Source organism: Uloborus diversus, chromosome 3 (assembly GCF_026930045.1).
Source record: "Uloborus diversus isolate 005 chromosome 3, Udiv.v.3.1, whole genome shotgun sequence".
In the NCBI taxonomy this organism is placed as follows: Eukaryota; Metazoa; Arthropoda; class Arachnida; order Araneae; family Uloboridae; genus Uloborus; species Uloborus diversus.
Genome location: NC_072733.1, coordinates 156,959,332 through 156,986,687, shown reverse-complemented (window position 1 = coordinate 156,986,687; position 27,356 = coordinate 156,959,332). Strand labels below are relative to the sequence as shown.

The following is a 27,356-nucleotide window of genomic DNA, read 5'->3' as shown; positions in this document are numbered from 1 at the left end:
CCCCGACTCCAAGATTCATTCATGCCATCCAAAAGTCTTCGTTTCCCCTCATTTCTCAGATGGATTAATATCTGGCCGTGAATTCCATCAGGTCCAGGCGATTTATCCGCTTCAAGATCTCCAAGCACCATCTCTAATTCGTGTAAAAGAAATTCTTTCCTAAAGATTGGATTTCCGAGTTGAGAAGAGCGACAACCATGTACGATTTTGCTAGCCCTTTTCTTTACCGTCTTTTCTTCATTTGAAAACTTCAAGATACTTATCTGTTGATAATGAGAGCCTAGCAGATTAGCCGCACATTTATCATCCTGAGCAATATGTCCATCTTTATCCCTTATAGTATTGCATTTCTCAACCTGTGGCTGTTCTTTACTAATGTTTTTTACTAGTTTCCACAGTTTTGTAATGGGTGATCTTCAATCAAGTTCTGTGCATAAGTCGTTCCATTTTTGTCTCTTAATAAGAGCATAAGCACACTTAATCTCTGCATTTACTTTATTTAGATTAGTTCTGGTCAAACTATTGTTGGAATTGACTAAATCGTTATGTAGCTGTTTTCTTTTTTCCAACAGTGGCTGTAATATAGCACAATCGTGAGTGAAGTAGCGCCTAAAGTTCTTAATTTTTCCCGGGGGGATAGATCTCCTAGCAGATTTAGCGATTACTTTTTTCAAAGTGATCCAATCACTATCGACATTGTTACACAGGGGCTCTGACTTTAGTTCATTGTCAATCAAATTAGCAAAAGAGTCCCAGTCTGCCTTTTTAAAGTTCCAGTGTTTTTGTAGGCTAGTAGTAACAAATGATTTACTGTTAATTTCAATCAGGACAGGGAGATGGTCACTTTCTATACTCTCCAAGACAGTCCACTTGCTTCCAGGATACAGGATAGGACTAATAAAAGATATGTCAAGAGCTTCCGAAGAGTTATAACTATAGGAAGTATGAGTTGCAGAGCCATCATTTATACAAATAAAGCCACTGTCATCGATCATGTTAATTAAACGTTACTATTTAATCCATTGTAAGTTTTATTACTCTTTAATGTGTCACTATATCTTCTAATATATAAAAATTTCCTGTCCTGGTGTTAGTGTTTCAACTCTTCTAAAGCGGTTCAACCAATTTTTATGAAATTTTTTATGTGTATTTGGTAGGTATGAGAACAGGACGTAAAGTATATTTCAGATTACTATGTAATCAGAGAGTCCCTAACCAGAATTTTTTTTGAAAATCATTGTGAAAACTATTGTTGAAAATCATTTTTAAAACTATTGTAGAAAATCATTTTAAAAGCCTTGCTTTATTAATTACAAACATTTAATTTGTAGACAAAAAATCAATGGCAACAAAAATATTTTAAAGCATTGAAAGTTTTCCCGGAGAGTTGCGTCATTTTGACATTTTATTCTGCATTTGTTTTGTATCACAAAGCAGTGCATGCAAAATTTTAACCAAAATTTTTTTTTGTCTAGATGTGTGTTAGATATGCACTCGCAATGACAATCAATAAGTCACAAGGCCAAACGATATCTATTTGCTGCTTAGATTTGGGCACACCTTAGTTTTCACATGGAAAATTGGCATGTACTCGCGTTGGCAAACAGCAAACCATCGAGCTCATTTGTGTTGGCCAAACATGGACTGACAAAAAATATCGTACACTCAGTTGCTCTTCCAAATAAATATTGATTTTCTTTATTTCATTTTCATATTTCAGGATTAAAAATATATCACTTTTTTCACATTAATGTTAACTTTTAAGAGATTAAACAATAAGTTTATTTGTTAAGTTAATGAAATACATTGTATTGAGAAAATGAATGGTTGGTGTTTTTTTTTTTTTTCGGTGATCATCGTCTACAGCGCTCCATTCCTCTTTCTATGAAAGATTTTATCCTCACAAACTAAAAATACATTCATTATTTTTAAATTAACAACCAAAATATTCACTAAAAAATATTTTTGCTCCATAAAAAATAAATAAACCAACCAACCAACCACTATAAAATATTTATATGGCAAAAAACGTTTGCCAGCTTAACTAGTGTAGTGTCATATATTTATTTAAATATAATGCAAACTTGAACTCATAAAAGTATTGCAGTGTTAAAAATCTCTAAAATTTCAATTTTATGTAGTGTAAGTTCGAACCTTAAGGCGGGAACTATAGTCCCCTTATGCCCCCCCCCTCTCATGGCTCTGCTGCTACATATTCTGACTGGTGGGTTTGAGAGAATCACGTTTGGGAACAAGACAAGAGACGGGTTTAGGTTGACCCATCAAGTCGAGAAGAAAATACTTTCAGTACACACGTTGTACATTGTTCTTAGCGATGCTGCTTTTTGGCGCCAACAAGGAATATTCAGATAAAAATACATGTTGAATAACGCAATACTGATTGAAAATAATTTTCAATTTGCTTAATCTTCAGTTCTCATAATCTAGAAAAAAGAGAAAAGTTGATTGAATTGCGATATTTCAAGGGAAAAAACGTCCCGAAAAAAGTTGCAAAACATTAACAGTATTAAAATCATGAAGTAAACTACGAACGGAAATACTACTGAATTATCAGAAACTATAGGTTTATTATTTTACATAAGACAGCACCACGTTTATGATATAGTGTTAATGTTTATGTCAGTGCTCTTTTTTAAGTCATTTTATTTTATTTTTTTCTGCAATTTACGAGTGCTCACTCTTCATCGACTTAAGTTATATTTTAAAAAACCAGTGGCAAAAGAACCACTGAATAGCCTGACAATACAAATTATCCAATACGAAATATTATTTGATATACAGCATGTAAGAAAAAAATATTTCTGCTAAATGTTACTAAATAAATACTTTCTGCAATATGCAATGATGTTAACAGATAAAAAGACTTGATTCTGAAAAAGCTATCAACATATTATATCCACTAGCGCAGCCGGAATTTACCTAGCTGGAGAAACCCAAACGTCCCTATATTTATATAATACTATACTTGTTATCTCTTCATAAGGAATAGTAAAATCAATGGTTCTGTAGCGTTGACCCCTAAAGTACTCCATTGCTTGATTATAACCATAAAACAGAAATGAATTGTTTGGTACAAATTGTGTTTTCATGCCACTGAGAGAAATTATTTTTAAAAGCTTTTACTCTGACCTACTCAATCAGATATTTTCGGATAAACAGGGTGAAATATCCTTCTGTGTGTAATTTCTTTTCTTTTATTTTATCTGTGAAATGCATTTTTGTAAAAAATATTACCCTGATTGAAATGAATTGAATTGAATTGAAAAAGATCTTTGAAACCCATCCCTTTGTGAAATCCTGAACATGGGCCTGCCTGTTGTATAATTCCGTACCGAAAATGTATGCTCATGGAAATTAAAAGGTGTTCTAAAAATTTATCAGTAGAACAGTTTACTAACACAATCTACAGAAAGAAGTGGTAAATTTGGGGGAGGGGCACAGATTTGTTTAACTTGCAATATTTCTGTAGTAACTGAATATTTCATGTTTTCAATAACATAACTTCAAAAATAAAATAACCATTCCATTACTCTGATTGAAAATTATTTTTGTAGTAATTCAGGCCATAAAGTAACATATGTTAATGGAAATGCAAATAAAAATAAATAGCTCAACCATGCAAAATCAATATTTCATATAATTAGCAAACTTTAATTGCACTAGACAAAACATTTAGCAACCAACTTTGCTTGCATAAAAAATACAATTGAAATAAGTCAGAAATTACGGTTGCATTCTGCATTATCAAAAATTTAGACAAACTTCTTCAATAAATAGCAGAATCCAATCTGCTACTTACCAGATTAAATAGATTTCTAAAATGGTTTGCTTGATAACAAACTTAATGAATCCCAAAAATTGGCAAACTTCTTATTCACTCGCTAATTCACTGAACATGATTGACACTGGAATAAGAAAAAAAATTCAGCAGCAGCATTCATTATACAATTTTCCAGTTATTTTTCTGAAAAAAAAATCCAACTTTACAAAGAGCTGAAGATACACACGCTTCACAATTAACGTTCTTCTAGAATCCCCACAGGGTTACTATCTCAATCTAATATCAACATAGTACCAGAAAATGTTGACCTGGAGACTTTTTAAAATTAAGGTCCTAAATACATAGTTGTAAGCCATTTTGATGATGAAAGGATGGGGTTTGGGGACTCTCCTCCTGAATTTTTAAGATTAAAGTTTCAAAAATGCACTTCTAAACTCTCATTGGTGACGTAATATAAATGACTTAAGGTTTGAGGCTGTCCCTTCTGTAATTTCTATTGTTCTTCTGTAATTTGAAATTTAATATACCTTATTTATGTAGTTGGAAGTCTACTGTGCAAGTAAAAGAACAAAAGGAAAAAATAAAAAAATGTTTTCAATTTTTATGTGAAACAGCAGCTCTTTCTTAAATTTTGATGTTAATTTCATTTTTAATAAAAATTTTCGTTAAAATGGTTTGAGGAGAGTTTGATATTCAGTTCAGATAAGAAGTAGTAGGTCTTTCCCCAGTTGGAACATATTTCATGATTGTAAATCAATTTTTTATTTCTTCAGAGGTTAATTCTTTTTTTATTACCGTATTTTCCTTTTTATAATTTGCGGATTATCTGTTAAAAAAGTGAAAACTTAATGAGGTGCGGATTATACGCTGCTGTGGATTATCTGCGATTTTTTTCCTCAACAACACCTCATAGAACCTCAATATTTACAGTAGGATTCAACAAGAGACTGGTACGGCTGCCTGTATGTTGTTTATTTTACATAGCTTGAATGTTTTTCGCTGCCTACAGGTTGTGTTTTTTATGTAGCATGAATGTTCCTCTTATGTGATCCAGGCTATGTAAAATAAACAACATACAGTTACTGACGAAGCTTTTGTTTGCACAAGATTAGACCGTTTGCTCCTTTGTCGTGACTCTTTGTCTTTAAGTAATTAGGGTACACACAATTTCATATTCATTCATCATAAATATAATCTCAATTTCAAGAAGAAAGCATTATTCTTTAGATTGATTTTGATTATACCTTAAAATTCTTCTCCACGTTTTAAATTTAGTTGCTAAAATTGTATGTTAAATCAAAACTTCATTTTTTTACATCGTATTATCCGCAGACTGTGTGCCACAGCGGATTATACAATTTTTCTTTTTCTTCAGGCCGATTTTAGGACCTGCGGATTATATGCCGCTGCGGATGTCGCGTAGATGAAGCTAGGGAAGACAATATGAAAGCCAAATGAAGCGAATACTCGTTAGTCTCAACTCAAGATCTTTATTCCGCACCAAGAATGAACGCTACATCTGCTTATATACAACTTGAGAAACTGCTGGAACTTTCCAGACCCACGTCTTTTCAACTTCGTCGTTTGCTTTTTTCCTCCAAACTTTGTACTTCATATTTCACGTCAGATAATCGTCCAGTTATTCTGTAAGGGCCAAAATAGCGTCTCTGGAGTTTTTCAGAAAGTCGGACTTTTTGTACTGGAGTAAAAACCCAAACTAAATCACCGATATTGTAATTGACTGGTCGATGCCTCTTATCATACCGCCGCTTGTCTGCCGTTTGGACTTCCATAATGTGTAGTTTCACAAGCTGTCAAGCTTCTTCAGCCCTGGTGATCAGCTGTTGGGCAAAGTTGTCGTCATAACACCCTGTGTCCTGGGGAAGAATTACGTCTAGAGGGGTTTCGATATCTCGGCCATGTATGAGAAAGAAAGGACTAAATCCCATAGTGTCTTGTTTTGCCGAATTGTAGGCGAAAATCACAAAGGGTAGGATACTATCCCAGTTTCGCTGCTCAACGTCCATGTACATAGACAGCATGTCTGCTAACGTTTTGTTGAATCTCTCGGGCAAGCCATTGGTTTGTGGATGGTAAGCAGTCGTAGGAAGATGAGACGTCTGGCACAGCTGGTTGATGGTTTTCACTAGATTAGATAAGAATGAACGTCCTTGATCACTTATCATTTCTTTTGGAGCACCATGCTTTAGTATAATTTCTTCTACAAAAAACTGGGCGATTTCAGTGGCTTCAGCAGTTGGCAACGCTTTGATAACTGAATCGCGTCAAGTAGTCTGTACAAACGAGGATCCATCGGTTTCCGTGTAGAGTGACTGGAAAGCGTCGCAGCAAATCTATTCCAATTTTGGCAAATGGTATGTCAGGAGGTTTTATCGGATGAAGTTGTCCGGATGGGAGTTGAGGCGGAGATTTCCGTCTTTGGGCATTCTTTGCAGTGGGATTCATATCGTCGCACGCTTCCATATAACCCTGGCCAATAGTATTTCCTTCTTATTCGGTCGTATGTTTTGGCAAACCCGAGATGCCTGGTGGTCGGGGCATCGTGAAGACTCATCAGGATATCCCGGCGAAGTTGTTTCGGTACTACTAGAAGCAATTGCTGTCCCATAAGATCATAGTTTTTCTTGTACAGGACATTGTTCCTCATTTGATAGTTTTGATAATCGTTTCCTTTCTCGAGAGTGTTGATTATGGGTTTCAAGTGCTTATCCTTCAGTTGCTCCGCTCTATAACCAGTAATAGCTGCAAGAGAGGGGATCTCATCACAATTTTCGTCTATTCCTTCGACGAGTGGTTTTCTTGACAAGCAATCAGCATCGAAGTGGTTGCGGCCGCTCTTTTAAACAATGTTGATGTCATACTTCTGCAACCTCAAAGCCCAGCGTGCAAGTCTTCCCGATGGATCCTTGACATTGGCTAACCAGCACAGGGAGTGGTGATCTGTCCCTACAGTGAATGGTCTTCCAAAGAGATATGGTCTGAACTTACTAATAGCCCAGATAACAGCAAGGCACTCCTCCGTCGTAGAATAATCTTCGCACAGGCAAGACAATCTAAAGCATCATCAACGCGTGGTAGCGGGTAAACGTCTTTTTTGGTGATTTTGTTCAGTCTTCTATAGTCGACACAAAAGCGCAAGCCCCCATTTTTTTTTTTTTTTGACAAGAACTACCGGAGCTGACCATGGGCTGTCTGATGGCTGAATGACGTCTTCTTTTATCATCCGTTGAACTTCATCAATTATGCGTCTCTCAGTGGCGGATGTAGGATAAGGCCTCTGCTTGACTGGAGCGCTGTGACTCGTGTTGATCCTATGCTTTACGGCATTGCCTGTAGCCGTTTTCAATTCTCCATTAGGTTGAAAAATGTCACTAAATTCTTCTAGCAAATTCAATAGATCTTCTCTTTCGATAGAAGTCAACTCAGCGTCTAAAAGTTCTTTTAATTTCTCTCGGGTTATCCTCATCTTGACCCTGTGTCCCTTAGAGCTTTTTCGGCTGTCATCTTTTAGGGAATAAATGACGTTGATCTCTATTTTTGTTGTGCAGGCTATATTCATACCTTTCAGAATCAGTTGGTTTTGTCAAGAGAAGTTAGTTATCCGTACTTTACAGCAACCATTCGCAACTTCGACAATTGATGCTGGGACAGATAGCTCTCTTTCGCACATCAAGGCTTTGCTACCGATAATTAAAGCTTCATCCATATATCTTGTATGTCGACTGTCAAAATATTAGAAATTTTTATTTATTTTTCATGACTTTCCGGTGCTGGGGAAATGATATTAATTATACTTACCTATTTCTATGTGAGGGGACTCTCCATATCTTGACGCTACACTAGTTAAATGCAGTCCCAAGATTTTCGTTCATACTGGCATACATAGTGAAAAATGTAAACAAACCGCATGATGCACGATTAACGGTTCAGTTAAAACTCACAGTGAAAAGAATTTGTTTTCGTCAAGGTAACGGTTTCAACGAAATTAAGTGTTACCAATAATATTTTTTGAGTTTCTTCGGAGAATTTCATCGAACAGTCAAGAGTGAACATATTAATTGTGTGGAACGTCATTGAGGTGGTATTTCAGCGGTGGACATTTGTCCATCGATCTCTCTTTCTCCTGCTTCCACAGCATCGATATCTCCTTCTGTATAAGCTAAAGTAGTGGGCTAGCTGCCCAGGGCTTGGTCATCCTGCTGATGATGGAATCATGCTTGATCCACCTGCTGAATGAATAAGTTCGGCCAGCCGGCCTTGCATGAACTTCTCAAGATTTGGATTGGAAATTACCTGGCTGAAGACGATTCAAAACTACTGGACCTTTTTTGTTATCAAGATGAATTTTTTAGGAGCATCTGTGGTATAACTATTTTTTTTTTTTGTTTTTGTTATGCTGCGATATTGTTTCATTGCTGGATTAGGATTCTGCATGAATACACTAATTTTTAAGAAGCTTTAGAAATGTTCGCTAACATGTTGCATTTTTTCTGCACTAATAAATGTTAATGATTTACCTAAATATGCTTCCTAATTTGACTCAACCAAGACACATTTGTGAGGTCCACTAAAAACTTTAAATAGTTTTTCCTCCTAACATTTGGTAGCATAGAGTGTGGTTACCTCTGTATCTTGGTGTTTTGAGTTTAAATTTAAAAATGGATAAAGATTATAGAAGCATTAAAAAGTTAAATAGCCAAAACTGGTCAACATGGTCAAGGGATATGAAAATGATTCTTATAGAGAGGGACCTGTGGGAAATAACAAAAGATAAAACATCAGATCGGGAAGTGCCTTAAAACAAAAATAAAGCCAACCAGGCTTTGGCCTTGATTTATTTCAATATAAATGATGAACTTAAACAATTAATATTTGAAATTGAAGATCGTAAGGGGAACGTCGAGGATACGGCAAATTGCTTCTGAAACTGGTGGTAGTTGGCTGTGCGTCACAACTTTGTATAGAGTCACTATCTGCATCACGACGGGAGTTGAAAGTTTCTTGCAGCTCTTGCATTTTTGTAGTGAGTTACCGCCCTAAAGCCAGGGCTAAGGCAGGAATACTTAAAATACAACGCCAGCTCAGTTATTCCATCCGAGGACTGCAGTTTCGTGCTTTTTAGCACTCATCAGCCCAGAATAGGAATCACATGAGCTGGAGGCGAAAAACCTCTTAAGGGAGCCAAGAGAGCCAAACAAACTGGTAGCTAATGCAGTATTAGCAAACAAGATGAGCGACCGCAGCAATGGTGCGGTTCAACTCAAAGATTGATGGCAAAGCATGGTATTTTGTAGTAAGTTTTTGCAACCGTGTAAGTTTTTGTAACTGAGTTTGCTAATACTGCATTAGCTACCAGTTTGTTGGGCTCTCTTGGCTCCCTTAAGAGGTTTTTCGCCTCCAGCTCATGTGATTCCTATTCTGGGCTGATGAGTGCTAAAAAGCACGAAACTGCAGTCCTCGGATGGAATAACTGAGCTGGTGGTGTATTTTAAGAAGCTCTTGCATTGTTGAAAATCTGGCGCCTTTCCCTACAGTACCTCAAAACATGTCCTGGGCGTCCGCAATGGTAGCATAGGGGCACATTGTTGTCAGTTCTCCACAGATCTGTCTTATGGACCGGGGCAGTGTTACTTCTGAATTCTTGGCTTGGCAGCGACCTACCTTGGCCTGATCGTCTAGAAATAGTGTAACGTCGAGAATGAGTATCGTTTCATCTTGGAGCATTGCGTGGCTCTAAAACTTCCATAACCTCTTCTTGGACCACAGATGCGATGTCCAAGGTGACTCGTGTTCATAACTCGGGTGGTATTGTGTTTCTGGCAGAATTTTCTTAATCCCTTACGATACGAACCCCCCTCTCATGCCCTTACGATTTCACGCACGAAAGATCTTATGTCACCCGCATCTGTTTCTGTCGACAATGTAGAGACAGCAGATAGTCTCTGAAATCTTGGTCGGATAATACATCTGCGTTGAAGATTTTCTATTTCGTGACATCTTTTTACAAATTCGTCGATCGTCTTAAAATTCTGCACTAACAGAATCTGGTATAAGTCCTCGGCTATGCCTTTCATTAAATGGGCCAATTTCTCATTTTCTGGCATGGATGGATAAGCCTTCCGGCAGAGAGAAAGCACGTCTTGGATGTATGATTCTGACAATTCACCTATTTGTTGTGCATGTGTAAGTAGTAGTCGCTCTGCTTCATGTCGTAGATCTTCTGTTCGGCAAAATGCATCGGTCAAAGATTTCTGGAACGTAGTCCAATCGGTAAAAATGTCCCTGTTGTTGTCGAACCACTGACGGGCCGTTTCGGCCTCATCCCAATGGTTATAAGTGGTGATTCTTTGAAAGTCCTTCAGCCACTTATTGGCATCTTGTTGATTGTCCCAGGAGAAAATACAGGGATTCCTCGGGAGCTGGTACGTCAGGATCCTTACTGGCGCAGCACTAACTGGAATGGAACTGGCGTCAAATGGTGATTTCGATTCGGACACCTTTTTATCGGGCATTTTTCTTGGGTCCCCTCTTTGTCTCTGGTAATAAACCGAATTCTGGGGAAAGTCCTCAAACTCGCCGACTTGTGCATTTCTCTTCCGTTGTACTCGGTGCGTCCACCAAACTGTCACATAGATGAAGCTAGCGAAGACAATGTGAAAGCCAAATGAAGCGAATACTCATTAGTCTCAACTCGAGATCTTTATTCCGCACCACGAATGAACATCTGCTTATATACAACTTGAGAAAGAGCTGGAACTTTGCAGACTCGGTAAGATACAGAAATTAAAGAACATTCGAGAAAACACGGGAAACAGTAGAAAGGAAATTTTAGTAAGGGTCTCTTTGCCCTAGTCGGGATTTGAACACGGGTCGCCCTCGTGGCAGGCGAGAATTCTACCACTTAGCTACCGTTATCCACGGATGGAAAGTACAAACTTCGCTGCTATACGCAGGAAAACACGGTAATGTTGCAACCATTTTTTCCATTAAAAATGTGGGAGGGGGGTTTTAAGAAAATATTTTTAACATGTTGCCAATTTTTTTATTTACTGTAGTGAAAATGAAGTTGAAAAAACTAAAGTGTCTGGAAGAGAACCTGTAATGAAGCCTGAAAAAGTAAAATCAAGGTGGCGCCGTAGTAGTGAAATGGAATGTTCAGAAAGGAAAGAATATTCTCCGGAAAAGCAATCCCAAAATTCTGTCAGTGCTGAAAAGTTTAATCCTGAATCGAACAACATTGAAGAAACCATACCAATTTATGAATTTATCAAAGAAAATGTGTACACTTTTAAAAGGTAATCATTGGCTTTGTTATATAATTATGATTGAAAAGTTAATTACAATTACTATACATGCTATCCTCCCTCCTTTTTTTGTAAAGAAAGCTCACAAAAAAGCAAAAGGAAGTGCGTCGAATGCTGTGTGATTGTAGTTTAACCGAAGAAGAAAAAGAAAACGGCATAATGGGGTGCCAGGATGAATGCTTAAATAGACTTCTAATGATAGAATGGTGAGTTTACTACAATTATTTGGCTTTTACTGATATTTAGCTATTTATTTGGTTTTTTATTGATTCTAAAATCAATTTTAAAATTATTATCTATGGTATAGTAAAAAGGTTTGATGTATATTAAAAGGGGAAGGAGACCTGGTCCAGATAGGATCAAACAAAATATTGACATCATTGAAATACATAAATAGCTGAAAAAATAATCCTCTTTATTATTATTGTTTTTTTTTTTTTTTTTGTTTAAGTTCGTTTTAAAAAAGGAGAGAGATAAAATTGAACAAATACAGTAGAGAACCAATTATCCAGGATGTTCAAGGCCATCTCTATCCCAGATACAGTATAACTTTGATTTAACGATACCTGATTTAACAATATCCTTGATGTAACAACAATTTTTCCTAGTCCCTTGACAATCGTTAAGTCAGGGTTATACGTACTTCATTTTCCTATTTCTCTGTATCATTAAAAAACTTTTTTTGCTGATTGTCTATAAAGCCCATATTGCTATAATAAATGGTAATGCATCCTTAAATGTGAAGAAAACAGTTCAGAAATGCTAGTAAATTTTGAAATATTAAAAAATATTAAATGAAAGAACCATTTAAAAGCCTAAAATATTAACAAGACCTTCAGAAAAAGAAAAAAAAATCGCTCTAATATTCAATATTGTTTTAAAAAGCAAGAAAAAAAGTATAAAAAGCAAGTTTATGACATACATAATATAGACTATTTTTCAAAACTTATGTGGAAAGAGTTCATTGTTGTAAATTTTTTTTTTTGTTAAGGTTTCATTTATGTGTTTATGATGGTTGTCAGTTGTTTGCTTTTGCATGAAATTAATATCAATAAAAATTTTCCTTTTAAGTTCTTGCAGCCTAATTATGGTCCCTTGTTCAATGATTTCTACGTTCTATGAAGTCAAATGTCCAGACAGGGAAGCATTTTTGCCACCCCAGACAAAAATTCAAAATGCAGGCCCTTCCCCACAATTAAAATATTAAAATTAATTAATTGTTTATTAATACAAGCTAATGAATCTTTGAAGTAAGAAATATAATAGCATGATAAGCATGAGAAATCAAAATAAAATATTTATTGAAAGCTATAAATTAAACAAGGCAAAAAAAATAAAAAAATACGCAGATCATCATATTCAAAAAGGAGTTAGAAAAATCGGGACATACTTAATATTTTTAGTATATACTTACAGACAGTAGGAGCATTCTAGCAAATATAAAACTTATCCTGATTTTTTAAATATATGCACAAATGTCTTCTTCAGCATCCAATATGTTTACATGAAACACACCACCAGCTCAGTCATTTCCAGCCGAGGACTGCAGTTTCGTGCTTATTAGCACTCATCAGCGCCGCATAGGAAAGTGACTGAGCTGGAGATGGAAAACCTCTTAAGGAAGCCAAGAGTGCCAAACAAACTGGTAGCTAATATAGAATTACCATCACGACGAGTGTTCGAAGCAATGGTTCCGTTTAACTCGAAGATTGAAGGCAAGGCATGGTATATTCAGTAAATTACCGCCCATTAGCCAGGGCTAAAGCAGAAATAAATGAAATACACCGCCAGCTCAGTCATTCCCAGCCGAGGACTGCAGTTTCGTGCTTAAAGCTTAAGCTATATTATAATAATTATAGTAACATATTACAATAATTATAATATAAAGCTATATTATAAGTATACTCAATTTCATTCTTAATCCTTATTGCATCTGACAGTTACTTAAAAAATATAAATAATATGGGAAGCTTTTTTACTGAAGATCTGCAGTGCGACTCTTATATGACATGCGGTTCTTTGGAGATTTATTTTTATTTAAATATTTTACATCATAAACATTTTTTGGGACATGAGGCTTAGGAGTGAATCCAACACTCTGGTTTCATACAGAAACCAGAATGGAAAATTTGTAAATAAACCCCTACAAAAAAAAGTTTTTGATGTTTTTATCTATTTAGGGGAAATCTTTTCATCAGTCTTCCAACTTACTACAAATGTTCATGCTTTTGAATTTTTCCCCTCTATCCCCTCTGAGAAGAACGTTAATGATTAATATGATGCTTCCTTTCCCTCAAAATGAAAATAATGGCTATGAAACTGTCAAAAACTGCAAGACGGGGTCGAGTAAAAAATGGGGGGTGATGGGGAAACCGGTGGTCATATCTGTATTCAGAGGGTCATTTTACAAAAAAAAGCAGCAAGTATGGTATCAGAAGCATTTTGAGGTTTTTTTTTGCTACTCAGTGTAATTTTAGTGTCTAAAGATTCTTTTATTTTTTTAGAGTAGAGGATTTTTTCTTTTTTTTTAAAAGCACAATGCAAAACTTTCAGGAGAACCAGCAAGAAAGTTGAAGATCAATGTCCCTAGTCTGTGTTGTAACAGCCAAAAATTTAGCATTGATGCGAGTACATTCAACCAATACACTAAAACTAGGCTACATTCATATATGTTTCAGATGTCCAAGCTACAAAAGGAATTATGTTTGTTCATTACTTTTATACTTTTTTTCTTGATGAAAAAGCTTCAGATATTCAAGCAAAAATGCCACCCCGGACAAGGATCCGGTTTGTCTGGCCTTGATCCTGAAAAATTAGCAAAACTGTTGTTCAGCCTTTCCCGTTTTTTTTTTTTTTTTTTTTGCATTAAAACATAGCCTCAAACTGCTTTAATTAATGGTCATTTCATAAACAAAATTGAATTGGAATGTGTCAGTATTTATGTCTTTACTTTTCAGTTGTAATAAAATGGTGAAATTTTCAAATTTTGAAGTGTCCTTAGAAGCTTTGTTTGGGAAAATATTTTCGAAATTTTTGCCCCGCTTGTAAGCTGACCTTTTAATTTTGAAGTTGTTTTTGTACCAAATTTCCCAAACTATGCACAAGTATTAAAAGAAATTGGCCATATTGTTTTAGGTATTTTTAAAAAAATACTCGAAATTGCCAAAAATGTGTATATAAAAAATTATGGAACAATAACTAAAAAATTCCTGGTTTTCTGGATCTTGGATAAGAGGTGCTATAGTGTAGCAACTGAATTATGAAACAAAAACTGCTTCCATGTTGAAATTATAAGTGGTAAACACAATGTTAATAAAGCACCAGGCGAACCAAAAAATTGTTGGCACGTTTGACAAAGAAATTTTTAAAATTTTGTTCTTCTTTTACATTGTGTTTACCAGTAGAAGAGTTAAATAATTTCATTTTGCCATTTTGACTTAATGTCATTCATTAATTCATAGGCTTAAACAATCTGCCTGATTTGTAGAAAAACTAATAGGCTAATTCCATGTCAAATCAACCCCAAGAAAAGAGAAAAATTCTCAACCTCACATTAATGATGTCAGGTTTTGAAAGCAGTTTTCTTTTTATTCAAAAATTTTCATTGTGCTTAAACTTTTGCGCCTCACTGTATTTGAGTATCGAGCAAAGTGATGAGTTAATAAAGAAGTAAACACAATAAAAATTACAAACAATAGTATACAACTAAAAATTCGCAGAAATGCAATGGACTCAAAATTATCAGCCGGATGTCAAAGACTATTTTATCCACTAATTTGGATCTATTTAGTTCATTGTGGCTTATTGAATTTATCAATATTGCAGGGTTGTCACGCACCTGGAAAATATGGAAAACCTGGAATTGTCAGGGAAAGTGACAAATAATTGACATTTCTGGAAATGTCAGGAAATTTCTTCTCAATTTTTCCATCTGATGGGTGAAACTGCTGCACAAAAATGCAGAAATGCGGTAAATATTGCATTCCAGATAAGCGAATTTTCCTGATAGTTGAGAGGGAAAATAATCATGCTTATTTTTAAGTACTAAATGTAATAAGGCTACAAAAAATAAATAAATAAATAAAATTAATTTAAAAAATAATAATAAAATAACTTACGAAAATCATGAAAGTCTAATTTATATCATAACATTTTTGAATTTCTGTAGCAACCCTGTATTGATTGCAGATGCAAGTCTGAATTTGTTCCTAAGTTTTGAATTGTTAACATTCATTGCATTCTTCACAGAAGATTTTTAACGCATGTGCTTGTATTTTCCTTAATATTGCTAAATTTTGAATGTAAGGATTTGTAGAACTCCTAAAGAATTAATACCAGTTTTTAAAAATTGGACTTGCATACACTGTTAAAAAAATTTCCTGAAAATAACGAATAAAGTACCGGCAGCAAAGTTGCGGTAAATATTACGTTTCCGTTCAATTATTTTCCGTGACTTAACAGAAGTTCTATTTCTCATTTCTCCGTTTAGTTCTGTTCTTCCATTTATAAATTTTCCGTGATTTAACGAAAATTCCATTTCTCTTCTTTCCGTTGATCTATTTTTCCGTTTTTAAATTTTCTGTATCTTTACAGAACTTTCGGTTCTTGATTTTTCGTTGCGCTATTTTTTCGTTTCTCATTTTCACGTATTTTACTGAAATTTCATTCTCGTTTTTTTTATCCTATCTTTAAAATGATATATAATAGAAAAATAGATAACCATTCAAAAACTATATATTTTTTAAAATTTGTATTTATTACTGAAATATATTTTAAGTGAAAATTTTGCTTGATTACTTACCTGTCATACAGCTCTTTTTCAAGCATCGATCACGAAACTCAGATGAATCAAATTAATCAAATAGTGCCAGCAGAAAAATTGATGGATTTGAACATGACACCAATTATCCCTGCTGATACTGTTCGATATCCCCTTCGTCGTACATTGTCTGGGGTGGCATGAAAAAGCATACATGAAAAATAGAATATTTTTATTTGCAGAATGAGTCAAATAAAATACCATTAAAAACCGGTTGACTTTATCATGGAATAATATACCTGATTGGAGAGTATACCAATTTACTGTGTTTAAAAGAAGAATCATTGACATACACGTGAAGAATTTTTGGCTCAGATGATGTATACCCCCCCCCCCCCCGGTGATTTCCGCATTTTTCACTCATTGGAATAGCAACATAGTTTTTTAATGCATAATCATTATACTTAGGCGAACATATCAGTTTGTTTTATCCGAAACGTTTTTACAAGAAACTCGCAATAATTTCAAATAAGTTGTTGGATGAGATCCTAATAAAATAAATTAAGTAATTTATATTTATTATTATGAATGAAATCCCGAAAGGAGTAATGAAGGTTTCCAGATTTCTAAGTAGTCAAGAAAACTTATTCTTGTCAAAATTTTAATCGTATTTTCAAAGATTAACAATCTGCTATGCCTTTTCGCAAAAAATATAACAGCAAGAAATACTTTTATTTAGAGATTTAAAATGTTTACTTTCAATCTGTCAAAAAAAAAAAAACTGAGTGATTTTTTTTTTTGTCTTGCTCGCACACCAAGGTAATCTCCGGTTGATACAAAATGTTGGCATATAACGTTTTAATAACTTTCAAGAATTCAATGCGTTAGAGCAAAAGCAATAACTTTATAATAGTTCTATAAATTCTAAATCAGCTACTATCGGAATTCTATCAAATGCATATTAACAAGAAAAATACATTTGTATATTAACATGTACAAAGATATTCAACAATACTTACATGTGACCAGCGGTGCTAAATTTAAGTATCTCCATTGCATCTGGATACAAGTAATCCAATAAATAGCCTTTATTTCAAATGGATAACACGAGATCCTAAAACTATTGTTCGAAATATTGAGCAAAATAATACACCACAATAATATTCTAATACTGACTAAGTAAATCCCACAACAAATCACCTGCAAGATCAAAACACATCTGCCTGTCTGAAAATGGTGCGAACATTTTTCCCAACTTACAAAGCCAAAGGCGTAAAAACGATTTTGACATACGAGTATATTACTCTCCAGACATGAAATAGCAAGCTATCTATTTTTTCTACCACACCTGAGCTGTTATTCTAAATAAGCTTTTAATTAACAACATGTAACAGTGCGATTTAATAAGCACTATCAAAAAGTTATGTTTATCATAACTTGAAGGCTAATTAGAATACTAAGAAAGAACAGCACAGCGGCAACCCTAGAAATGGAAAAATTCCGTTTTCGTTATTTCATTTCGTGATATTTCTGTTGTTTTAAGGAAAAAATAAGTTTTGAAGCCATTACGGAAATATTCTGTTAAAATCAGTCAGAAAACTACCTGAACTTTCAGGTTTTTTTAACAGTGTATATCAGAAGTTTTCAATTCAATAAGCTTCAACTGTATGCTTTGAAGAGCTTCAGCAACTGGAACTCCAAATAGGTCAAATAGTTTTATTTGGGTATATTTCAGACATGAAAATATCACTATTACAAAACAGAAAAAATATGGCAATTGAAAAAAAAGAACAATCAGCCTCTCAAAACAAGGATCGCATATGTAGATGTTTCACTTCCAATTTAAAAAATATATGACAACAACATGATCTTATGTACAATATTAGAGTAGTTTGCTGTTTAAATCACCTGTAATTTTATATGATTAGAATTGTAGTTGTTTTTTTTCTTTGTACCAATTGTATTTTTTAAAAATAATTTTAATGAGAAAATTGTATTATTTTCTGTGTCCTAGAGATCTAAGGTTTTCTTCACAAAATTCGAACTTAATCTGTTGAAAAAAAATCACATTTGCTGTTACATTTTTTCAAAAATTCTTTACTATAATTTTGTATCATTTATCATTTTTAGTGGATCACGTTGTGAAACTGGTGATGCTTGTTCAAATAAAAGATTTCAAAAGGTAAGAAATTATTCATTTTGATGCTTGCTGATTTATTTAAGTGATGTACACTGCTCGACATTGAAAATGCAACACCAAGAAGGAGTGTTCAGAAATTTATGCGAATTTTAGAGTAGACATACATTACCGAGTTATGTAAATGATGTGAAATGCGTAGCTCTCCGATGCACATGAAGTGAGATATAAGGGAAGAAACTTGTAGAATGGGCAATATTCGTGTCGTTATTTCTGACTGGAGAAATATCGAAGAAATTTTGTTTTTGTCTTGGAGAATACGTGTAACACTAGAGAATGCCAGGCCGACGTCAACGAAGAAACTTCCAGCAGATACACAATTTTACAAGGGGTATGGTGATTGGACTGAGAAGGGGAGGTTGGTCCGTACTTCAAATCGCAGCTGATACCCACATGGATGCGAGCACGGTGCATCGGCTGTGCCGAATATGGTTGGAACAACGAAATGTGGCAAGATTGAGAGGTGCAGGGGCACCAGAGTGACGTCAGAACGTATGGATCGACGCATCCACCGACAAGCTGTAGCAGACCCACAAGTCACTTCTTCCTCGATTCTGCAGCAGGTGCAAGATACCTTGAATGTTCCCGTGTCAACCAGAACCATTTCCCTTCGTTTGGTCGCACGTGGTCTGCAATCACGGCGTCCGCTAAGGAGGCTGGCATTGACCCCACAACATAGACAGCAACGTTTAGTATGGTGCCGGACTAGAGCGACATGGATGACAGAATGGCGAAACGTGTTCTCAGATGAATCCCGTTTCTGTTTATCCAATGATAGTCGCCGCATACGTGTGTGGCGTCAACGTGGAGACGGATCCAATCCGGCATTAACTGTGGAATGTCCCAACGCACGACATTGTGGCATAATGGTTTGGGGTGCAATTGCGTACAATTCCATATCACCTCTGGTTCGTATTCAGGGCACTATGACGGCCCAACGATACTTGGATAATGCGCTGCGGCCGGTGGCATTCCCTTACCTTCAAGGGCTGCCTAATGCAATTTTTCAGCAGGATAACACTCGACCACACAGTGCTCGCATCTGCCAACATGCTCTCCAAGGCGCACAGATGCTTCCCTGGCCACCATACTCTCCTGACCTGTCACCTATCGAACATGTGTGGTATGTGATTGGACGCCGTTTGCAGACTCTGTCCCTGCCTCGTTAAGAAGACGAATTGTGGCAAATGGTTGTAAGGGAATGGAGAGCCATCCCTCTGGACACCATCCGCACCCTTATCGACTTTATGCCTAGACATGTTTCTCCGTTTATCGCTGTCCGCAATGGTCCTACTTCCTAATGAGCCGACAGCGTTCTCGCTCTGTATTCTGCCTATCACTTTGAAATTAAGATCATTTATTATTCCTTGCTGTCTCTGTCTTTTTTCCAAATTTCATCACTTTCGGACCACTCCTTCTTAATGTTGCATTTTCAATGTCGAGCAGTGTATTTAAGATGTTGAGTGTGTATAAGAATTTTTTTAAATTGTTTTTTAGGAAAAATTTTTAAGCGTCGTAAAAGCACAATATTTTTTATGCCATAATTTAAAAAGATACCTCTTGCATCTGAAATTAGTGGGGTGAAAAAAAAAGTGAGATCAACGTATGATCTGCTGTTCCTTCTCTTGTTTTTGACATTAAAATCTCCTGTTTTTCAAAGCAAAATCTACTGTTTATGTTTCTTTTCAAAAATGGCAGGTATGCTTATACTTTCTGCCAAAAGAGGTTCGCTTGAAGGTTTTAGTATAGCAAACTGACTACGTTTTGGGAAAAGAGTCATGCACTACGCAACATAGAAATTGTGCTATGATTCTTCAAATCATCTGAGCCATTTGCTGAACAATATCTGTTGCCACACTCTTCCTTCTCTGTCTGCCCCCCTGGATCATGAACATTAACTTCCCGTTGTGTTATCACCCATTTTTTTCACTCATGAAAATTTTCCTGTACACATAACTTATTCTTTGATTTATTTCAGCTTTATTTCACCCTTCCTCATGCAGAAATCAAATGACAGCACATATTGGATCAAGTCGTGTTAAGTTTGTCTTTGCGTTTTTAGAGCTATAATTTTGGAAAGATTCCAGGAGAGAACCCCCCCCCCCTTCCCAGACCCTTCTCTTTGAGAGCATTATTTTATATTAGTTATTCCTGTGCTCTATACTGCCTGTCTTTCTTTATGCATAGATATAAGACAGGGATGCACAACCTTTTTTTGAAACAGCGGGTCACAAAGAGCAGAATTGATTATGTGGAGGGCCACTTTAAAAAGAGTGGGGGGGGGGGGGGGGTGAGGGCAAAGTAGTCAAAATGAGAAAAAAATCATGCATCACGTATTTAGCATTGCATTTGGTGATAATATGATTAATTTTACAATGCATTGCGAATTTCTACAGTCATCCAGATAATGGCAAAAAATCGATTAATGAAAATGTTCACTTAAAAATAAATGAAGTATGAAACTAGCAAGTAAACCTTATACACCCAATACTATAGTTTTTTTTTACTAACAAAGCAGATAACTAGAGTTAATAGCTAAAATTTTTTATTTAATTAAAGTTTAGATGTCTGAGAATGCAGAATAATTTGTTGATATCATGTATAAAATTGTGCCAAATTTTCATTAAAATTTGTAGTAGTGCTTCAAAAATGAGTTATAGCAAAGTGCAAAACAAAAAAGGCTTTGTTTGAATTCTATACTTAGTTTTGAGCTTGTTCAAATGCATGACACAAATGTGTTAGCAGATGCATGCACAGCCAAACACAGTGGCATAAGCAACTGTATTCAAAGAGGCAAGTAATAAATAAAGGGTGACAAATAAATAAAATAGCCAATTCCAAGATTTTTATCTTACTATTTTTTGTCCAAACTTAATACTAGCCTTTTTTTTTTCTTTTCGAAATTTGTTATACAAATTGTATTTAAAGATAATATAAGTAATAAGCAAAAATAAATTAATGCATATTTTAGTGGAAAAGTTCACTGCAAATTCCAAATAAAATATGTTATCATTTCAAAACCCTATTTTTTTGGGGGGCGGGGGAGGGCGCTTAAATAATCAAGATAACAAAAAAAAAAACCTCTTGTATTTCCGTTCAGTAGACTCTGTACTACTTTAATCGGAAAAGTAACTAACCTAAAACAGATGCTAAAAGATGACTATACAATAACTAGCAATGCCTTAATTTAGCTCAGCCTAAATTCCATGTGCAGACGAAAAACAGACAAAAAGGACTGAAACGCTACAAAAATGTTCTATTCATACCATATTTGTCACTCTGTTAATCATTCTGTTTCATCGAAAATTTTCGTTCTGGTGAAGGTGTCGTTTTCATTATATTATTTTTGTTTGCGATTTGATTTTGCAAATGCGGTTTTTGAGAAGTAGTAGTTATAAAAGGGAGAAAAATCGACCTCTATTGGACCTTGAAGTTGTAAACTAGAACGATAAATAAGTAAACATTTTTTAGATTTATTTTTACACAATTTTGGAGAAAAAAAAATTTTTAAATTAATTTTTTTGGTAATTTTTTAGAATTTGCCGCGAACCAATTCAACAGGCTTTTTCAATTTCTTTTAGTGTAACATACCTTCTTACAAAAAAAGTGGACAAAATAGCATAGCAACTCAGTGCTGCAACTTCACAGACCATGAAAAAAATGCTCTTTTGTGTTACTTCTTTTGAATATTTTTGCACAAAATGTTTATTGTTTAAACTGAGTTTGTTCATTTCAATTCTTTCCAGAGACTTTATGCAAAAGTTGAACCATTTAAAACTGATAAAAAAGGATGGGGCTTGAGATTGCTAGAAGATATTCCTAGGTATAGTCACATTTTTTCTTTTCTGTTTACTACTGATGTAAAATACCCAGTTTTTTTTTTTTTTTTTTTTTTGAGGTTAAATACTCGAGTTGGATCTTTACCTGCAGTTGTGTATAATGATATTGCAATTAGTGATGTTCTGGATATCCGTATCCATGGATATCCAAGGGAAAATAAAGATCTGTATCCGTATCCGTTACTTTTTTGACAGATCTTAAAGGTATCAAATATCCGTAACAAGTTTTGCACTTGGATAGTTGAATTGGTCAAAAAAAAAAAAAAAAATGAGGTCCATATCCGTATCTGCGGATCTGGACACTAATGATCGGGATCCGTATTCATATCTGCGGATCTACTTTTTTAACAATCCGGCACATCACTAATTGCAATATGTATAGGGACCTTTTTAAGCTCCTGGAATGGAGGAAAAGGATAGTAAATAACAATGCAATATTATTTTTCTCTTTCAATGTATATTTACTTGCAACTCTAATACATTGCTCAGATATATCAATTCATTTGTTTATACCTGCATAAAAAAATGTTAAATCTTTCTCCAAAGAAATACACTGAAATTGCTTCTTTCACTTCTTCATCGCTCATAAATTTCTTGCCACGAAGTTCTTTTTTCATTTTGGGGAACAGGTAACAATTGCTCAGGGTCAGGGGTGAATGATTTATAGTATCAATGCTTACTTTGTGCAGGGCTGCCAACGAAAAAGGACACTTATGAGCTAGAGCATTGTCATGCAGGAGCAACACACCTTTCATCAATTTTCCTTTTCTTTTTTCTGTGATTGGTTCTTTTAACTGTTCTAATATTGAAGAATAATATTCTCCAATTATAGAGCCACCTTTACCTTTATAATCAATCAACAATGCTCCTGATTCCTAAAATATTGTTGCCATGAGTTTTCCAGCTGATTGTGTGGCCTTAAAATTCTTGGGCGATGCTGTCCTTTTTTTATGCTACTGCATGGAGTCTTGCTTAGACTCAGGTTGATAATGAGGAACCCAAGTTTCAGTAACAATCTGGGCCAATACACTATCCTTATCCTGGCTACAAAGGTCCAAAAACCCCAAAAGGCCCATTCGCTGCACAGTTGTTTTTGCGGTGGTGTGAGCATTCTTGGCACTCATCTTGCACTGGTCTTTGTCCTGTCAATATGATCATGCAGGATTTAAAAAATGATTGCATTGTATACTCCAACAATTTCTTTTTTTTTTCAACTTCCAGTATAATTTTTTCTACCTTTTCAACAAGTTCCGAAATAGTCATATCAATAAGTCTCCCGACCATGTATTGTCTTCAGGCGACTCTCTGCCAAGTTCAAAAAGTCCATGCTTCTTATAAATCATTGTTTTCCTAGGGCAATATTCTCTGTAAACCAATGACAGCTCTTCGACAATGTTTTGAACTGACTTTCTTTCCCAACTTTGTCAGGAACTTTATAACGGCGTGGTGTTTGATTTTCTTCATATTTTCAGTTTTTCTCCCGATTGAGTTGCTTGATTGACAATAGATCAAAATCTGATGATTCAGTTAAGATAAAGCTTGCCATTTATACTAATAATTAGTCACAGAACAAGTGATGCCTAAAAATAACCCTACTATTTACTCCCATCCCCTCCATTCAGCGGAATTAAAAATGCACCCTTGAATATACTGGGTGGTTATAAACTAAGTATCTCTGTTTGGAGCTGTCTGCAACTTGAAGGGATAATCCAACTGAAACAAAAATTGGTGTACTTACTAACCAGGAAGGGGTAGAAGAATGGAATAATAAAAGAAATCTGCAACAATCACCGGCTGGTGGCGCTTTTGAGCAAATAATGAGTAATATAAGAACAAAAAATTTAAACTTGCATCTGGATGGCATGCTTAATTTATGAAAAAATATTACACATAGATTACACTTGCCCATAGCGATGCGGATCAAGTTCAGATTCCACATGTCTATCGAGCAGGAGGATACCATAGAGACAGTGCACCACATGCTTAACTGTGGAATGTAGTGCATTGAGTGTTTTGCACATGGTGTGTTATGTGATCTTTTAGTTGATTAAGCCTTACAAAATGTCAACAGTAAACATTAGATTTAAGCATCATCAAAGTTAAAAACCGCATAATCTCAAATAAGGAGATCAAGTAGTTTACCTCATTTGAAAATAACGGCTTATTACCCTATCATTAGTACAATGTTGCCGTAGCAACCCTTGTACTGCTGTCTCAATTTGGAGTAAGGCTCCATCTTGCGTAAAAGTAATAGAAGGGTACTTACTGTCGTTGCAGCAGTTGAGGAACTACCAATGTTTGCAACATGTGCATGCATTGTTATGCAATAACTGAACATGTTACAAGTCCTGTTATCCGTAACTCCTCAAAAGAATACAGATCAAACAGAAATGACTGCTCCTTGGTTGTGCTCAAGATTAATAGTGTTTTGACTGGCAGCACTATCTTTCGGAGACTGCAGGGCCACCTGTGCAGTAGTAGGAATTATTTTTTACTACCCCATTCTCGTTCCCCCTTCATGATTAGTAAATGTGCCAATTTTTGTTTCATCCAGATTATTCCGTCAAGCTACAGACAACTGCAAATAGAGAAACTTATTTAAAAACCACCTGGTATATTAAATGTGAAAAAAAGTTAAACATTTGAAGCCATTTAAATTTTTTTTTAATTTTATAGACCTAAAAAATAATTAGGAAAAACCAGTGGTGTAGCTAGAAGTTGGTCAAGGAGGGTGTCCAGCCTAAAATCAGCCAACTTTGATGCTTGGAAATATTAATTGAAACAGAGACAATTTGATATTAATTTTACGCATGCTGTATTACATATGTTAAATTGATTAGATGATGAAAAAAGTATTCTAAGTGGAATGGAATAACTTTCATTTTGATTATTGCATCTTCATTTTGAGCTTCAAAGGCGGGATCTGGACTCTGAGCCCATTCCCTTTCCTATGCAACTGGGAGAAAAAAGTTATACAATATCATATATTTTCCCTCAATACTTGATTTAAATTAGGGATGTGCCAATAAGCTAACTGGTTGATTACCGATTAATCGGCTGTTGATAATCGACCAAATAATTGGTTCACGCTGATTAATGATCATAATGATTATTTTTAATGCTACCAATTCCGCCATCACTTTTTTTCTTTTTTTCTGTTTTTTTGACTTTTGAAATAGTTAACAGTTTATTTCTGAGAGACAATTTTTCTCCTCTTTCCTAATTTTCCAAAAATAATTTCAAAATTTCATGAAATTTCTTTCAGCCAATTATTTATTAATATTAATAAAATCACATAATGTTAACTAGAAGTGAAAATTTAAAAATGTTAGGGGCAGCCTATGGTCATTATTTTTTTTTTATAAGCACTATTCTAAAGGGGAAAAGTATCAACTCATGAAACATTATGCAACATTGTATATGTGTGCATATTTGCTCAAAATACAAAAAAAAAAAAAAAAAAAAAAAAAAAAAAAAAAAAAAAAAACCTTCAACTTTCAGTTTGTAAAAAAATAATAATAGCAAAGTATGTACTTTTTTTTACATGAAATAATGTTTAAAAATTGCAGTAGCTCCTCGTTATATCGCGCCTCGATATATGGCTCATTCAGATATATTGCTCCATTCTTCTGTCTCCCAAAATATTAAAACCTTAAAAAAAAAACCCTTGCTTTAAGCTAGAAACCATTTATGAAAACATATGGTATTACTCAGAAATGGTCTTTATCTTCTTTTTTTTTTGTTAGTGAACAAAACGAAGATGCTCCTATTCTTCTGAACTCACTAGAAAAGCAGCGGAAATTCCTGCCATCCAAAGTTACATACATGCAGTATATTTTAGTTTAAGATATAGTTTGGAAACTACTTGATGTTTTCTTTTGTATGAATACTAAGACCTTTACAATGAGTGAGAGATAGCAGGCAGGTGTCATCCTGGTCCAAGTAGAAGAGAACATATGCCCTCTGTGACTACCTGTTAACACAGAAACGATTTGTGCTTGGTTGCACAAATCAGGATTTGCATCAAAGAAAGGAAGGTGGGCTCTGAATGGGCGAAAGAGTTTTCTGTAAATAATCTGGTTACTTTTGCTTTCCACATCCTTTCTACAGCAAATCCAAGGGATTAGAAAGTCTACTGGGAATAAGAGGGTAATGGAATGCTCACTCTTAATCACTCTGTAGCTGATGAAGATCATCTTTATTCACCATTTTATATTGATGCTGAAAATGTACTTAAGCTTAAATCTTGTATAAGTTTCAATATGTGTGATAGTAAATTTGTGAACTGTATCGAAACCATTTGAAAATCATGTCAAAAAGGGTGAATGCTAATTTACTTGAATGTGTTGGATGGATAACTATTTTTAATGACCTCGGTTACATTGCGCTTTCGGATACACTTTTCTTTGGATGCACTTTTTCTTTGTCCCCCAAAAAGTGTGATATAACAAGGGGTTAGCTTTTTGTTGTTGTTGCTGTTGAATTAAAAATTAAATTTAAATTGTTTGTTGTATGATGTAATCTAATGTATAGTTTTGTGGAACAAAACAACTGAAAAAAGAATCAAGTTATTTCACCAAAAGCTGGGATTAGGGTATCATCGTAAAGTTTAGGAAATGATCCTGATTTTCTTAAAGAGTTAAGGAAAGGTTCCAGTGGGATAATAAACACATTTGTTTGTTTCTGTTACATTTCTGTCCTTCAAATGATAAATAAAAATAACATAAATAACATAAAAATAAAAAGCAGCTGCAAAGCAGGTAATATGAAAAATGTAGGGGTAGGAGGCTAAGGGGGGTAAAATATTTTCCAATTTTGAAGTTCTGTAATTTAATTATTCTTTGTAGTGTTATGTGAATTTCGGCTGTGAAAATTTTTCTTTTATTTCATTCAGTTTTACACACTTTCTAAACTATTTGTTTTTAATCTACACTTTTGTACTGCAGTTCTAAAATAATGTTTGCAGCAAATTACATTTATTTATTGTTCATAAATGTATTTATTCATCGTAGTTTCTTGTTGCAGGTGTGCTTAAAAAAATCTATTTTGGAAAATATTTCTTTCCGCCGATTAATCGGTAAAATTTGGCTGATTATAAATAATCGGCAAAGTGGCCGATTAATCGGTGCTTCCCTAATTTAAATATCTACTCTTTTTGAATAATAATGTAATTGCTGACTTTAAAAAATAAGAATAATTGTGATTAATTTAAAGGGAAATAATGATAAGTTTGGCAAAAAGGAAAGCAAACCTTACATTATTTCCCTTGGCAACTGAGAAAGTTAGAAGAGAAGTGATAGTGGAAACCAGAATGAAAGTTTGCAGGAATTAAAAAGGAAATTTCAATGCTGGTTCAAAAATCCTTAAAATCATTGCAAGAGCAACCCTGTTTAATTTTTTTTTTTAAATAACATTTAAAAAAAAACAAGTAAAT

The 27,356-nt window shown here is 34.7% G+C and overlaps 1 protein-coding gene across 1 annotated transcript in view; it reads left to right on the top strand.

Annotated features, from left to right (window-relative positions):
- The window catches only part of LOC129219007 (histone-lysine N-methyltransferase SETD2-like), a 187,654-nt gene that overhangs the window by 4,929 nt on the left and 155,369 nt on the right, over window positions 1-27,356 (top strand). The window contains exons 2-5 of the mRNA XM_054853327.1: window positions 10,879-11,118; window positions 11,205-11,333; window positions 18,017-18,068; window positions 21,830-21,906. Coding sequence (XP_054709302.1) covers window positions 10,879-11,118; window positions 11,205-11,333; window positions 18,017-18,068; window positions 21,830-21,906 — 498 coding nt within the window. The remainder of the gene's footprint in view (window positions 1-10,878; window positions 11,119-11,204; window positions 11,334-18,016; window positions 18,069-21,829; window positions 21,907-27,356) is intronic.